Genomic DNA, 15,030 nt, shown 5'->3' with positions numbered 1-15,030 from the left:
GGACTCTAGTGCAGGCTAAAATGCAGGGGACACTTACAACTGTGGCAGCCATTGCACTTAGCATGAATTGCTTTCCAGTCTAATTACGAAAACGGGCTCTGAAAGGGAGGTAAAAAGAAAATAGGAGGACTCTGGATGTTTACTGTGGAGGCCTCAAATAGAAAAGTCGAAGTAACTTTGTATACATTCCCCATTCACAGCTTGACAGGACAGGAAAGTTCACCACTTAACGTTTTTAGGGTTGATGGAAGCCACCAATCCAATAAGGTGTCCCCTGGAACCCATCCAGAATCCATCCTTTCGTCCATGAGAGTTGAGCTCCAGCTTCCCTCTCCTGACTCCATATCCCAGCTGTGGTTTGGTGTACAGTGTGCAGGATGGAAATGGCCCATTTTCCTGGAGAGAATGAAATGTGCCCAAATTGAAAGACAAACCAGGCCCCAATCTTGCATTTGGGAATATGGGTTCCTGGTTTCCTAGAATCCAGCTGAGGAATTTCCTGACTTCAGTTAGAGAAACTGACATGGGAACAGGTATGCAACTCCAAACATGCTTGACAGCATAGGCTATGAACCTGGGCAGCCCCTATACCAGGCCCCTCTCCCAAGAGCAAGCTGGCTCTGAGAACCTGAGAAGTAAAGAACTTCAAGCTTTTCCTACAGGCTTATGATAGAAATTATGCCATCTGGGTATGTATCCAAATTATATAGTTGTGATTCTGGGTCATAGTAAAGTTTCAAGTCATAAAAATGCCCCTCGTCTCAATGTTTCAAAATGAACAGATATTAATATCAGAAGAAAGGGGGAACACATCCTTCATGTCATCGCTATTGTTAATGTGGAAACTACTTCACAGTGGTATCTTCACTTCTGCCTGAACTTCAAGAGGTCTTTAAACATATTTTATATATATGTATGTTTTGGAGACAAAGTCTCACTTTGTCGCCCAGGCTGGAATGCAGTGGCACGATCAGGGCTCACTGCAACCTTCACCTCCTGGGCTCAAGCAATCCTCCCACCTCAGCCTACCAAGTAGCTGCATGTGTCACCATGTCCAGCTAATTTTTGTAGTTTCTGTAAAGATGAGGTTTCACCACGTTGCCCAGGCTGGTCTCAAATTCCTGGGCTCAAGCAATCCACCCAACTTAGCCTCCCAAAGTGCGAGGATTACAGGTGTGAGCCACTGCACCCAGCCTAAATATCTCATTTTGAGGCATACACAGAAATCATCTTCAGGATTCTTAGGCTCTCTCCTTCCATCTAAGTATGTCCCACAATACACCATCCATATGAATTTGACTCAATAACTACACACTTGAGGGAAACATTAAGTATAAATTTACTATCCACCTAGTGGTAGCTAGGTAAAATTGCAGGCATAATGATAAAAAAGAAATCATCAACTTTATAGTTCCTCAGTTTCAAACCCAAACCTGTAAGGGGGAGGAGAGACTCAGACGCCTCAGGGACCAGGCAGATAATACAAATAAATGAAACAGGCCAGATGAGAGTACAAGTCTTGCCAAAAGAAGCAACCCCTATTTAGTTTCAATTGATTGTCCTCTTCTGAAAATGCAGATCAGAATTGCCACACATTCTGGCTGATCGAGAGAGGCCAGAAATTCTAATTTTAACGTGAAACCTCTTGATTTCTTAGACACTGGCTCAATTTTCTTGAAAATACTAGCTGAGCTAAATAAAGCTGACAGTCCACCAGTTTTCAGTGCTCCTCTGTGCAGAGAGTGAATGGCACCTCCCCTAACTGTAGTATTAGACTGCCACTCACCAGCCACAGTTTGCAACTGCAACAGAGGCATAAACTGATGCAGATCTCCTGCTTTACTATGCACACACAGGTGAACTCTTGAGCCATGGAGAACAACTAACTCTACAGGAAAAAGTGGAAGGCTAAGCTGAGCCACCCAGGAATGGCAGCAGGGGCCTTCATGGCTAGCTGCTGGCCTGTAGGCACTAAATTGCAGACTGCTCCTGCAGGAAGCCTTCGGGGCCGGGGAGGCCTTTATCTGGCTCAGAAGCTAGGGCTGCTTCTCGAAGGACTTCCAAATGCTCCTCAGCAGCCGACAGAGACTGGTCAATCCAGTCCAAGCCTCCCGTCAGATGGCAGGCATTCCTTGTCACCAGCACCAGATGACTGACAGACAGGAGCAGGGCAGTTGTCCTAGGGGAAAAAAAAATAGGGTCAGGTTTCCTAGGAAATGAGGGACTTTGCACAAAAGCCCAAATAGATAGACTTTTTGACTAGTATTCCCCAAACTGCACACCTTTCCCTATGATGTTGGTAGGTATGCAATTTAAAGTTGGTTCCATGCTCAAATAAATTTGGAGATGGCTAGGTTAAACAAGGTTAACTGAAGCTTGCCTCAGAGCCTTCTGAGATGTACCTGATAAAGCTCCGAGGAGAATATAACAGGCTGTCTCTCACAAGCCTATTTAAGACTGTGGAAGCCATTTTCTGCAGCACACCTATTAACATCTCCCCCAAAGAGCGCCTTGTGAAACAGTTCAGATATGATCAATCAGATGAGCACAATCCCCAACTGCTGCCCACTTAAACACAGGACAGACACACCCTCACTTAAACATTCCTTACTGATTACAAATCGGTAAGGCCCAGGGCTGGTTTATCCAACTCAAAAAAAACAAAAAAATGTAATTGAAAACCGAAGTGAGGAGTAGATTTTTCAGTGCTGAAAAATTCACCGTAGAATACCTTTTATATAGTGAGTACCATGATGTATTTGAGAATATGTTACAGGTTATTAACCCATGGATAAAGCTGGGCAGCAGTAGGAGTGGGGCAGAGAAACCAAAGTTGAAGCGCTGTGACCCATTGCCGATCTGGCAACTGTTACATGCATATGAAACAGTCATATAAATCCAAGGCAGAAAAGAATCTATCTTTCTTAAATGACATGCATCTGGTACAGGAACATAACAATTTCATACGGCTAAGTACACTCTGTGTATGTGCACATCTGGTGGCAGGTGAGCACAGCCATGGCTGACCTGTCACTTCCATTCTCACTGCTCTGGGAACCACTGCCCCACCGCCCCACTGGGCAGCACTCACAGCTAAGGCATATCTGCTTCTGGGGTCCAAAAATCAGAGGGCGCAAGAGGAAAGGTGGAAGGGAAGGCACAGTTAGCATGTAACATGGCCGGATGTCTAATCATAACAATTTAAAATCTAAGACTGGCTCTTTCTTCTCTTGGGTTTCAGGAGAGGACTGGCCTCTATCACCCAGTCAGGAGCCACTCACTGAAGTAAATGGCACCTAAGGCCCGGGCAGCCTAAGGAGTCCGCAAAGCCACCCTCCCTACACAAGTCAGTCAGCCAGCCTCACAGATCTGATAAAACAGTTGTGGACCTCTGCATGACAAACCAAACGTGCACCCACCACCGCTCTCACCGTGCGTCCAGGAGCTTGGGGTCCAACGGAGGGTACATCGACTTCACAACATCATCCACCCTGACCAGAGGCAAAAGGTGTTCAGTACTTCACTTTCTTGATCTCCTTTTCTCCTTCTTTTTTTTTTCTGAGACGGAGTCTCACTTTGTCACCCAGGCTGGAGTGCAGTGGTACTATCTCAGCTCACTGCAACCTCTACCTCCCGGACTCAAGTGATTCTCCTGCCTCAGCTTCCCAAGTAGCTGGGATTACAGGCGCACACCACCGTGCCTGGCTAATTTTTGTATTTTTAGTAGAGGCGGGGTTTCACCATGTTGGCCAGGCTGGCCTTGAACTCCTGACCTCAGGTAATCCGCCCACCTCAGCCTTCCATAGTGCTGGGATTACAGGTGCGTGAGCCACCACACCCAGCCCCTTCCTTCCTGTCTATCTTTATTCCAATTCTTCTTTTTTGATATTCTAGACCCGGTCTTTAATGGTTCTTTCTCCAATTGCTTCTGCATTCTCAGACACTGAGGCACAAAGACTTCAGGTTCAGTCTTTGTAGAGACTATTTTGTTTTCCAGTTTTGTTTCAGTTCCAGTGGTTTTTAAAAATACAGTCATACATATGGAATGATGTTCAAGATTACTACTATATTAAAAAGGCAAATTGCCAAATAATATGTAAAGCTCGATCTGTCATTTGCATAAAAATAGATAAACAAAAGCTCTGAAATGTGGGATTGGGAAGGATCTGGAAGAACACTCACCACTTAATAGTGGTTACTTCCTACAATTGGGAGGGAGTAGACTTTCCAGGTCATCTATGTCTGCAGTATTTTAAATTTTTAGAAGCATGAATTACTCTTGTATTCAGGAAAAAAAAAATACAAAGCTAAAGGTATGTAAGACATGGAAAAAGAAGGCCATGAGTTTCATTTGGCTTCACACTGCTCTACTGGATTTCTTCTACCATGTGGTTAATTTTTTAAATCAAGTTCAGAACTACACTCCATTCTGATTTGCGTGGTACAAGGTTTAGCTCCAAATCTGCTTATAAACACTCGACAGGAAGAAAAAATAAAGATGTATTGTTTGATTTCTAAAAGCACTTGAAAAAAGATGGCCTCAAACACTCTTATTCAGGGCTGTGGGGCTGGTGAGGACATGCAGAGACACAGTCACCCTCGGCGCCTGTCTCAGCCAGTCCCTTTCTCTAGTACTGAAGCCACCACCTCGAGACTAATAGGCCATCAACACACTGTGTGGGATAAATGGAGCAGGAAAAACAATGGGGACAAAACATGGCCAGAAGGAGAAAAAAGAGTGAGGGCAAAAGGACAAAGTGAAGACCCTGGCTGAATTATGGCACAGAGCATTCTAGAAGTAGTCCAAGGTGCTCTTTAGGACCGGCCTGTGAGCACCAGGGCTGGTCCACCCTTTAGACAATGCCACACCCTCACCTTAGGACCAGTACTGATCCTACTCACCCAGGCTCACACAGAAACCTCAACCTCCTGAAAGTGCTGCCTTATAACCCATATCACAGGAATCTGCCTGGCCCCCAAATGGCTCTTAGAAGGCACAAAAAGCATGATGAAGGGTCTAGTGGATACCACAGTGCAGAATATTTAAAACTAATGGGGAAGGAGGCTGGGTGTGGTGGCTCACGCCTATAATCCCAGCACTTTGGGAGGCCGAGGTGGGCGGATCACCTGAGGTCAGGAGTTCAAGACCAGCCTGGCCAACATGGTGAAACCGCCTCTCTACTAAAAATACAAAAACTAGCTGGGCAAGGCAGCAGGTGCATGTAGTCCCAGCTACTCAGGGGCCTGAGGCAGGAGAATTTCTTGAACCCAGGAGGTTGGAGTTGCAGTGAGCCAAGATCACACCACCGCACTCCAGCCTGGGTGACAGAGCAAGATTTCATCTCAAAAATAAATAAATAAAAATAAATAATGGGGAAGGAATGCCCAGTGCCCACCCTGAGCCTGGGACGCGGGTTCTTATAAAGCCAGGAGCTGACCATGTAGCTACACCCCACTGGAGCAACTCCAGAGAAAGCCGGGAACTGTTCTGGGCTGAGTCCCTCCCTGGATTATCTCCCTCCCACTCTCTCAACTCATGAACTGCCTGAACCGAGTTCAAGCTGACCAGGTCGTGTCTTCCCTCAAAGGAATTCATGTGGCGACTCAGGAAACTGGTCGTTTTTATTTGGTTAATCTTGAGGCAGAGAACGGGCTGGTTCCCCGTGATTTACTAGGGGCCATGGCAACAAGGAACGTGTGGGTCCCTGGAACTTACAGCAGTGCCATTGTTTCACCAGGCATACAGAGGTGCCCTCCCGGTGGGCGGAGGGGCCAGGTGGCTGGCGGGGAAAACCCTCTGATTTGCATGTCAGCATACCAGCCACCAGGTGGCAGCACAAACTTAGTACAGCCCTTGGCTCTAAGAAAAGGGCTTTATTTTTCTTCAGGAAATCAAGCCCAAATGAGGGGGTGTAGCTGTTGACTGCAATCCTGCTGGTTGCCTCCCACACGGGATTTCACAGTCAGCCTGGAATTTGGGAGGTTGAAAGCCATATGGCTTCAGCTCCCACCCAGTGCTGGAGGTTGCTGACCTAGGCCAGGGATGGAGCAGTGGGCACAGCCGGAGTGGGTCCCCCAAGCTAGTCTCCAATACAGATTCATGCAGAGACAGGGGTGTGGGCGTCTGTGTGAAATGTTGGCCTGGGAGGAAGGTGTGGCAAGGGGAGCTGGTGTGTGGCTGGGAAAGAGGGGCCACTACGGGCTCTGCAAGGCAGAGTCTAGGACGGGGTCAGGACTAGGCACCTGCTGGAGCTTCCTCAAAGCCCTCTCAGATGGGTCATGCTGCAGGTGGGGATGGTGGGAGCACAACTTAGCTGGGAAGTCTCGATATCTAAACCCTCCTGGTCACTCTGTAAATGTGTGGGAAACAAATAGCTGAAGTTGCCTGTGCACCATTTTAAAGAAGAGCCCAGCTCTGCGGCTACCCCAGCATCCAGCCCCCCTCTTTCCTCATGGAGTGTGGGGACCTCGAGGCCGCCAATCGCTCACCTAGGGCTGATCCGCTTGGCCACCACAATGATGTCGCTGACACTGGCTGAAGTCTTCATCTTGGCCCCAGAGCCCATCGTCATGGCAACAAGCTTCTCTGTCAGAGTGTGACAAATCTAATGCGGCAGGGAGAAGAGAGATGAGGGCTGACCTGGCTCCACTCAGGGCCTCACCATCACCCCCCAAGACAAATCAACCCTGCCATGAGTCCCATTGCAGCTGGCCCCCTAACCTAATGGCCAGATGTGAAAAGTACAGAGATGAGAGGAAACGGGTGGGAAGTGGCAAAAGCCAAGGGCATGGCTGGGAGAGGAACTGGGGTGGGAGCCACAGATCAAGGGCAGGGTGTGGGCTCTGGGAAGACTAAGCTGAAATAATCTGTCTGAGAAAAATCATGTGCTCCAATTTCACCTTCTCGCTTAGGGGAAAAACCTACTTTCTTTTTCTATTCCTTCATCTCATGGTTTAGACTTCCACAAGAATAAATATCTCCAGCAGGGCACCCTCAGGAATGGGGCTGAACAAAGGGCCATTGTTCCCTTTGAGCACATGCTCCAAGAACAGCACTTATTTCAACAATGGTCTCAGGTAATATATTAGCGTGTTTGTCAAGCTGATGATGAAAGGACCTTAGGAAAAGCAGGGAAAAGGCAAGACTGACATACAGCCTTCTTTGTTGTCCACCCACAGAGCTGGCCACCCCAGAGCTTGCTTCCCCTTTCCAGGCCTCCCCATGCTAGAACCAACCAACATGGGTGCATCTCTATCCATGGCAAGGAAGCACCTCTACCTGACCTATACTTGGAACTGGACAGTAGAGAGCAGAAAGAAGCCCAAAGGTCCATCCGGGTGTTAGCCCAGACCCCTCTCCCAGCTCCCACCACAGAGACTCAAGGGCGGGTGACCTAGCAAAAGTGTCTTAAGATCCCAAGAAGGGACTTAGAAGCCCTCTCCTTTGATCTGAGGTTCCCCGGGTAGACACTGATTCCAATTCAATACGACTCCCTCCAGCTGATTCGTCTCACACCACAGATGCCATTTATCCTCCTAATAGATGAGAACAGGAGACAAAACCCAGGCCCAGGACACATCTTGGCTGGGAGAAGGGAAATGTAGTATAGCATTATCCTCTAGTCATTATGCCTACCTAGCTCTATCAATAACCATATTTATATCTATAGCCATATTTGTATATCCAAAGAGCCTCTCGGAATTAACTAAACCTGGACTCTGAGATAATAACTTCCTAGTAGGCATTTATCCATCCCCTGAGAGAGACAGCCAAAGAAGAGGTGGGGTCAAGAATATTTTATTAATAGTGTCTTCTACTGAATGTCACTGAAGAAAAGACAAAGTTGTCTCTTTTGAAATCTTGAATATTTACTAGTCAAAGAGGTAAATGTGTGATTACCCAGGTTACTGATGTAAAAAAAAAAACCTGATATTTGCAACTGGCCGAATATTTCAGTATAGCTATTATTCTATTAGGTAGGATATTAACAGACGAGAATTGAAAACAAATACTAAAACCATAAAATCACCCAAAATGCAAATTGGATGCAATATTTCAAAGATTCCAGGCATTCAAAGAAAAAATCGTCTGCCTTCAGATTGAAGTATGCCTGCTTTGGTTTTTTAACAATGATTGTCCCATTTGGCTGACTATGGTCACAGCCAAAGAGGGCTAGTGATGACTTTGTAGTCACAGTAGAAATCCAAATACAGAAAGAAACTCACTGTACAGGCCTGAACTCTGTTAGTGGAAAAAAAAGTGTGCAGGGGGAAGCAGGGAAACCCCATTTCTCTTGGCAGCTACATGGTCTCAGGCACACACAGCTTTCTCTATAATGGGTGAAATGGTGGCTGTGTACCTAGGCTGTCTTTCCCGCAGGTCATTGAATTAAGACAACCAGATGAAATAAAGCCTTTGAAACAGCCTTGAGATTCTGTAAACAGCCAGTCCAGGCAGGAAAGGAAGGAAACCACAAAAATTCCAAGTGTCAGGTTAAGGAAAAGCCTCTTGCGAGGGGTCAGTGCCCTTTCTAAGGTCCTGTTCTACTCCGTCCATACACAGCGGTGCTTTTCGACTCCCCTTTATCCCACAGAGAAATGAGAGAGGTTTACCTTCAAGATGGCAATGCAGTGGGACATGAGACCCCTGGGAAAACAAGAAGAAGTCATCAGTGCTTATCTGGAGGGGCTCACCACCCTCCAGCTCCCACCCTTGCTCCTCAACTCACCCTGACCAGTGGGCACAGTCAAATACCAACCACTGAGAGTGGGAATGCCTCGGTGTCAACATGGACCAGCCCATGAGTTAAACGAGAGAGCACCTCCCCTCCCTTCTCCTCCCCGCACCCAATCTACTCTTCCAGCAAGCTCCACTGTGTGCCTAGTGAGTCATGCTTTATTATAACTCTCAAGCTTCTGGTAGACTGTTCCCTCTGCCCAATGTGTCCTTCCCCTGTGCTCAGCCTGGGGAACTCCTCCTCATCTTTCAAGACCCAAGTCAAAAGGCACCTCCTCTGTGATAATATTCCGTGAGATCCAGCTCAACCTCCCCAACCCAGGCAAACCTAGACACTGCCTTCTCCATGTGCCTACTGCACTGTACGCAGGGATCTCTTACAGTTTCTGATACTGACTATAACTGTCTTCTCAACTGTTTCAGTATCTGCAGTACCTGACCCAACACCCTGCACATAATGCCCCATAAACATGTGCCCAGGGAATGGATGGCTAAATGGATAAGGCAATGAAGTAGCAGCCGCTTCTCAAAATGTAGGGGGTCCTGTTGGATGGAGAGATCCCTGAGATCTTAAAGAAAAAAGCTGCATCTCTGGAGCCTGAGCCAAATTTATGGGCACCTCAAGGATAACCCAAGCACACCAGGGTGACTTTATAACAACCTTTGCCACACATCTATATGCCGCAGTGTTCAGGTCTACAAAATGTGGGCACAGAAGGAAAGGACAAACACTTTCAAGTCATATTCTGATTTCCCCCAACACTAAAGGCACAGGAAAGAGCAGCAAGTAACAGAGTGACTGTTCTTGAATGCCAGCTAAGTACTCTGGCAAAGGACGCCAGCAAAGGGCACCATTTTCCAGAAGCCCGGGGGGCCGTGGAAAAGCAAACAGTTCCCATGGCCTTACGAGGTATCCTCGATCCAGTCTTCATTCTCCAGAATGGCCTCAATGTGAGGGTTGGTGATAACGACATCATCCAGTTCTAACTCAGAGGGCTCAGACTGGGTCTCCATGGCACCGATGAGGTCCACAATGGGCCTGGAAGAAAACGCCCCTGTCAAATGGTTTCATGGTGGGTGACTGCTGCTGACCCTCTCCTCACTGAGGCCCACATACACCATAAAAGAAGGAAGGGAGTCGATAAGCTAGAGCAGAGACCACTTGTCCCGGATCCAAACCTAAGCCTAGTGGGGCTGCAGTGCAAGGCAGGGCACGTGGCTAGACAGTGAGTTGGGGAGGCAGGCCGGGGGCACTAAAACAAAAGCAAAGTGAAATGGAGTCAGAAAGAGTAGGGTGTAACTACCTGATTACAAAGATGTTAGGGATATCCCTTCAGGACAAAATTATATCCTTCTGTAACATATTTTCCCTTTAATCCTACATTTTATAGAGAGGCGGTGGTTCCTATTACCCAAACCTACAGGGGCTCCCTACCTGGTCTGCGGAATAACTCTTGTGAACCACTTTGGTCCATCCCTATATCCCTGCCTTTTCCTAGTAACACTGGAAAAGTGAAAGAAGTAAAAACACCTCAAATTTTACAACAGGGTACTTTAGAAAATGAGATACCATGGCATTCTGTTCAATAGAAATGCTTTCCTGGATCATATAAATGGGCATTTATAAATTATGAATCACTTGACAAAGATGCTGATAGGATTAAGACAGAAGGATGAGAAAAACTAAGGGTTAATCCCTGAAGGGTCTATCAATTAAAATATCCCTAAATTGAAAATTAAATCCTGCTTACAAAATATATTTCACATACAATGCATCACAAATAAATCTGCTGGGCAGGCCGAGCATGGTGGCTCATGCCTGTAATCCCAGCACTTTGGGAAGCTGAGGCAGGCAGATCACCTGAGGTCAGGAGTTCCAGACCAGCCTGGCCAACATGGTGAAACCCCACCTCTACTAAAAATACAAAAATTAGCTGAGCATGCTGGTGCATGCCTGTAATCCCAGCTACATGGGAGGCTGGAGCGGGAGAATCACTTGAATCCGGGAGGCAGAGGCTGCAGTGAGCCAAGATTGCACCATCGCACTCCAGCCTGGGAGACAAGAGTGAAACTCCATCTCAAAAAAAAAAAACAAAAAACTCTGCTGTGCAAAGAGAGAGACAGTCCTAAGTTGGAATTTCACAAAACCAAATGTTTGTTGCTTAGATGTATGGGCAGAGTGTGGGCATCTGATTTCTGTTCCTCTGGGTCTGGCTGGAAAGTGATTTAGCTTGTCCAATTGCTAAGTGAGGTGGCCAGTTTGAGACAGATGGCTGAGCTTTTATGCTAGGTGAACATGTTCATATTCAGTGACTTTCTTCTTGGCTCAGGAAGCAGAGAAGGAGGTGACTCAGGATGTTGGGAGGCTTAAGGAACATTCTTAAACTCTGAGGCCTTTATAGGGAAGGACACCTGCAGGCACCATTTTAGAACCAAAAAGCTGAGTTAGAGTTGCCCAACACTGAACTACGTGTTCCTCTCTTTTTCTTTAGTTGGAGCCCACCCCTCCTCCTTGCCCTCCATGGGCTCACTCACTTAGAATCATAGCGCTGCAGCAGGTCTCGCGGCCGGCAGTAGCGCTGCCTGCAAACCAGCACCAAGGCTGCAAACGAAGCCAGAAAGATGGTGGCCAGCACACCTATGGCAACAATCACCACGGTCTCCATGCTTCCGGAGGGCTCCTGACTCAGTCCCACTCACATCCTCCTTATGGGCTAAAGCTTGAGAGAACATGAAGTCAGATCAGATCTGGTCAACAAGCCATGAAAGAGAGTGGGACAGGTGGGTCTTACCTGCTGGAAGTGGCAAATTGGGGGAGAGGATGAGAGGTGCTAGGTTCCTCCACGACACCTGCAGAGATCTGAGGGCCTGAAGAGAACCAAGGTACATTTTATGCCGTGCCCCAAATTTGCCTTTTCCTTTATCAGAAGAATTTGCTCCCAATTGGACTATGACAGCTTTTTTTTTTTTTGAGATGGAGTCTAGCTCTGTCGCCCAGGCTGGAGTACAATAGCGTAATCTCGGCTCACTGCAACCTCCACCTCCTGGGTTCAAGAGATTCTCCTGCCTCAGCCTCCTAAGTAGCTGGGATTACAGGTGCCCATCACCACACCCAGCTAATTTTTTTGTATTTTTAGTAGAGACGGGGTTTCACCATGTTGACCAGGCTGGTCTTGAACTCCTGACCTCAAGTGATCCACCCGCCTCGGGCCTCCCAAAGTGCTGGGATTACAGGCATGAGACACCACGCCGGGCCTTAAGATAGCTTTTTAAACCCTAGACAAAAGGAAAAATTTTAACTAGCAGTTGTTTTCACATCCATAAACACATGCACAAAAGAACACCCATTAAAGAAGAGGAAAGATGAAACTGTATTTACTGAGGATCTACTCTGCACCAGGTACTTTGTTCAAACTTTTCCAACAACAATCTTATGAAGTGGACATTAGTAACCCCATTTTACAGTTGAGGAAACTGAGGTTCAAGGAGGTTACAGAATTTGTCCAATATGCAGTCAGGAGGCAGAAAGCCATCCGCTTAAACTGAGATGGGCATTCACTATACTTTTCCTTACCAAGGAAGAAAGAAGACTGTAAAGGTTCTGAAAAGAGTTCTAATTGTCAGTTTCAATGCTGGAAACTTAGAACTGGCATTAAAGTGTCCATTGCCTCTTGCCTGTTTTCACTCAGGAGACTCTTTCACATCTATTTCTTTTTCTCATAGAATTCTTTTATTTGTATACAAAAGAAGAATGACAGAAGTCCGTGCATTTGTATACACTAGTCTGTGCACAGAATTTTTTTTGGTATGAACACATAGATACGCACAAACACACATAAAATGTAACTTGATAACAGTAGCTACCTCTGGAGAAAGGAACTGAAGAATAGGGGTCTTTCACACCTATTTTAAACTCATAAGCCAGAAGAACAAAGGCATCTCACAGAAGTACATATTCACTGTTATTTCACTGGAGGCCTCCTGCTTGCCTCTCTTTGTGCAAGCATTCTCCCCTCTCTGGGTTTTAATTTCTCCACGTGAAAAAAGAACACTCTGACTTAGGAGTCCTGGTACAATACCAGGATGGTGCTTTTCCTCTATTTGCACTTAATTCTATCCTCCATATATTGGAGGGCTCAAACGCTCTCAGTCACCATTCACACTGAGTATTTATTGACCATCTACTGTGCATCATGCAATGGAGATTGGAGACGGATAAGACAGAGACCCTGATCTTAAGAAGCTGGTGGGAGAGGCAGACAGGTGACAAACCACTTCAACTCCATGTGCCTGTGCTTCCTGCAGAAGAACACGGAAAGGAGAGTAAATATGTTTGCATGACACTTTCTGGGTACTGACACTTCCACAGGAGTGCTGATGCTTGAGCTGGGTTTTGAAGGATGCGCAGGAGTTTGCTAGGTAGACAAGGCTGGGACGTGCCTGGCTTAAAGTGCCAAGGAGGACTTTCTCAAAGGGCTCACAGAGCTGCTCTCCCACCTGGAGCTCACTGGACCACAAAGATGAGAAGGTTGGCATCTGCCTCTTTCATCTGTGTGTATCTCTGATTTTGTGAGAGGTAGGGTGGGGGGAAGGGGGTAATTGTCAGGGTCCACCCCTATTTCTCTCGATGTGTGTTTCTCTGTACTGTCCTTTCATCCACCTCCTTTTGGCCTGTGTTTTCTGCCTCCTCTTACGTCTGCCTTTATCTCTGTTTCTCTCTCCATGCATCTTTCCCTCTGCTGCTCCCATCTCCCCCTTCTCAGTGTCTCTCCTTCCCCTCCCCCATCCCAGGCTTCCAAGACCACCCACTTGGTTTCCTCTCTCTTCCTGTGCCTTGTGTTCCTCTGCGCGTGTTTCTCGGGGTGTGTGTGAGCTGAGTGTGCTTCTGAGTGTGTTTCTCCGAGTGTTTGTGTTTGAGTGTGCGCGAGCTGTCTTTGTGTGTGTGAGCTGCGTGTTTCTCAGAGTGTGCTTCTGAGTGTGTGAGCTGAGTGTGTTTCTCGGAGTGTATTTCTGAGTGTGAGCTGAGTGTGTTTCTGAGTGTTTTCTGAATGTGCTTGTGTGAGCTGTTTGTGCTTCTGAGTGGGTGTGAGCTGAGTGTGTTTCTCAGAGGGTGTTTCTGAGTGTGTGTGAGCTGAATGTTTCTCCGAGTGTGCTTCTGTGTGTGAGCTGAGTGTTTATCTTGAGTGTGCTTCTGAGTGTGAGCTGAGTGTGTTTCTCGGAATGCGTTTCTGAGTGCGTGTGAACTGTTTCTCTGAGTGTGCTTCTATGTGTGACCTGAGTGTCTATCTTAAGTGTGCTTCTCAGTGCGTGTGAGCTGAGTGTGTTTCTCGGAGCGTGTGTTCGCGGTCCTTCCATGCAGTCTGTCTGCGTGGCGTTTCTTTGTGTTTTTGAAGAGTAAGTTTTCCTGTTTCTCTCCCTCTCTTTCTCTCTCCCTTACTTTCCCCCTTCCCTTCCGGTTCTGGACCCACAAGGACAAAACAGATCCAAGACCCTACCCGCTTCCCCGTCCGTGCTCGTCCACCCAGGACGCCCACTCTGTCCCTGGGAGGGAGGGACCCCCAGCCTGCCCGGGACGCGCTGCACGAGCCCCGGAGCGCTACCGGGCGCGGCTCCCACTCCTTTGCCCAACTTCGGGCGCGCGGCCCCGCGGCGAGAACAAAGCTGCGGCGCCGGCCTCCCCTCTCCCCGGCAGCCGGGCCGGGCCCCGAGCCCTCCGAGCCCCCCGCCCCGACTCGCCGCGGCCCGCCCGGCCAGGCGGGGCTCACCCACCTCAGGCTGCGGCTCCGGGGCGCATCCCGCGACAGTCCCGCCGATGGCAAAGTCCGGGCGCGGGCGCGGGCCTGCAGCGGAGCATGCCGGGAAGCGCCGCGGCCCTAGGAATCCAGCCCCGCGCCCCCGCGCCCCGGCCCCGGCCCCCGGCCCGCGCCAAATCCCCGCCGCCAGGCGCCGCCGTCACCGCCAGGCCCCCCGGCGGCCGGGGCAGCTGGGAGGCGGGCCCTGGCGACCCAACACCCCTTCCTCGCGCCCCCGCGGAGGCCCGCCCGGGCGGCAGACGGAGAGGGGCGCGGAGGGTCCCTGCCGGCGCCCCGCCCCGGGCTGGCGGTCCCAGGCGGCGAGCGCCGACGGGTTCCGCAGGGGGGCTGGCGGCGGAGCCAGTCGGCTCCGCCACGGACTGTCCCATTGAAACCCTGCCTCTGCCACTCACTAGCTATGGGCAACTTATTTCAACCTCTGTGCCTCCGTCTGTAAAACGGGACTGCTGCTTGTCAGCGTCCTCAGAGTTGGTATTACGA

The 15,030-nt window shown here is 48.5% G+C and overlaps 1 protein-coding gene across 3 annotated transcripts; it reads right to left on the bottom strand.

Moving 5' to 3' along the window:
• Positions 1 to 1,322: 1,322 nt before the first annotated feature.
• On the bottom strand, positions 1,323 to 14,656 carry LOC105485179 (transmembrane protein 98). 3 transcript variants are annotated; one of them, XM_011747393.2, is made up of 8 exons: positions 14,507 to 14,656; positions 11,530 to 11,605; positions 11,273 to 11,457; positions 9,645 to 9,776; positions 8,614 to 8,647; positions 6,490 to 6,605; positions 3,432 to 3,491; positions 1,323 to 2,179 (listed from the first exon to the last, which is right to left on the bottom strand). In XM_011747393.2, exons 3-8 carry the CDS (start codon positions 11,401 to 11,403, stop codon positions 1,972 to 1,974), a joined length of 681 nt encoding a protein of 226 aa, XP_011745695.2. In that variant the 5' UTR covers positions 11,404 to 11,457; positions 11,530 to 11,605; positions 14,507 to 14,656; the 3' UTR covers positions 1,323 to 1,971. The 3 variants fall into 3 exon arrangements, with proteins under 3 accessions (XP_011745695.2, XP_011745696.2, XP_070938813.1); XM_011747394.2 differs by lacking the exon at positions 11,530 to 11,605 and having other exon boundaries at positions 14,507 to 14,636; XM_071082712.1 differs by lacking the exon at positions 14,507 to 14,656 and having other exon boundaries at positions 11,530 to 11,837.
• Between the last annotated feature and the right edge of the window lie 374 nt (positions 14,657 to 15,030).

Source organism: Macaca nemestrina, chromosome 17 (assembly GCF_043159975.1).
Source record: "Macaca nemestrina isolate mMacNem1 chromosome 17, mMacNem.hap1, whole genome shotgun sequence".
Classification (NCBI taxonomy): domain Eukaryota; kingdom Metazoa; phylum Chordata; class Mammalia; order Primates; family Cercopithecidae; genus Macaca; species Macaca nemestrina.
This window is presented reverse-complemented; position numbering and strand designations above follow the sequence as displayed.

Coding starts and splice junctions, on each gene's coding strand:
- LOC105485179 (XM_011747393.2), bottom strand. CDS start 11,403: ATGGAGACCGTGGTGATTGTTGCCATAGGTGTGCTGGCCACCATCTTT. Junction 9,777..11,272: donor CTGCAGCGCTATGATTCTAA/GTGAGTGAGCCC, acceptor GTTTTCTTCCAG/GCCCATTGTGGACCTCATCG. Junction 2,180..3,431: donor CCCAAGCTCCTGGACGCACG/GTGAGAGCGGTG, acceptor TTTTTCCCCTAG/GACAACTGCCCTGCTCCTGT.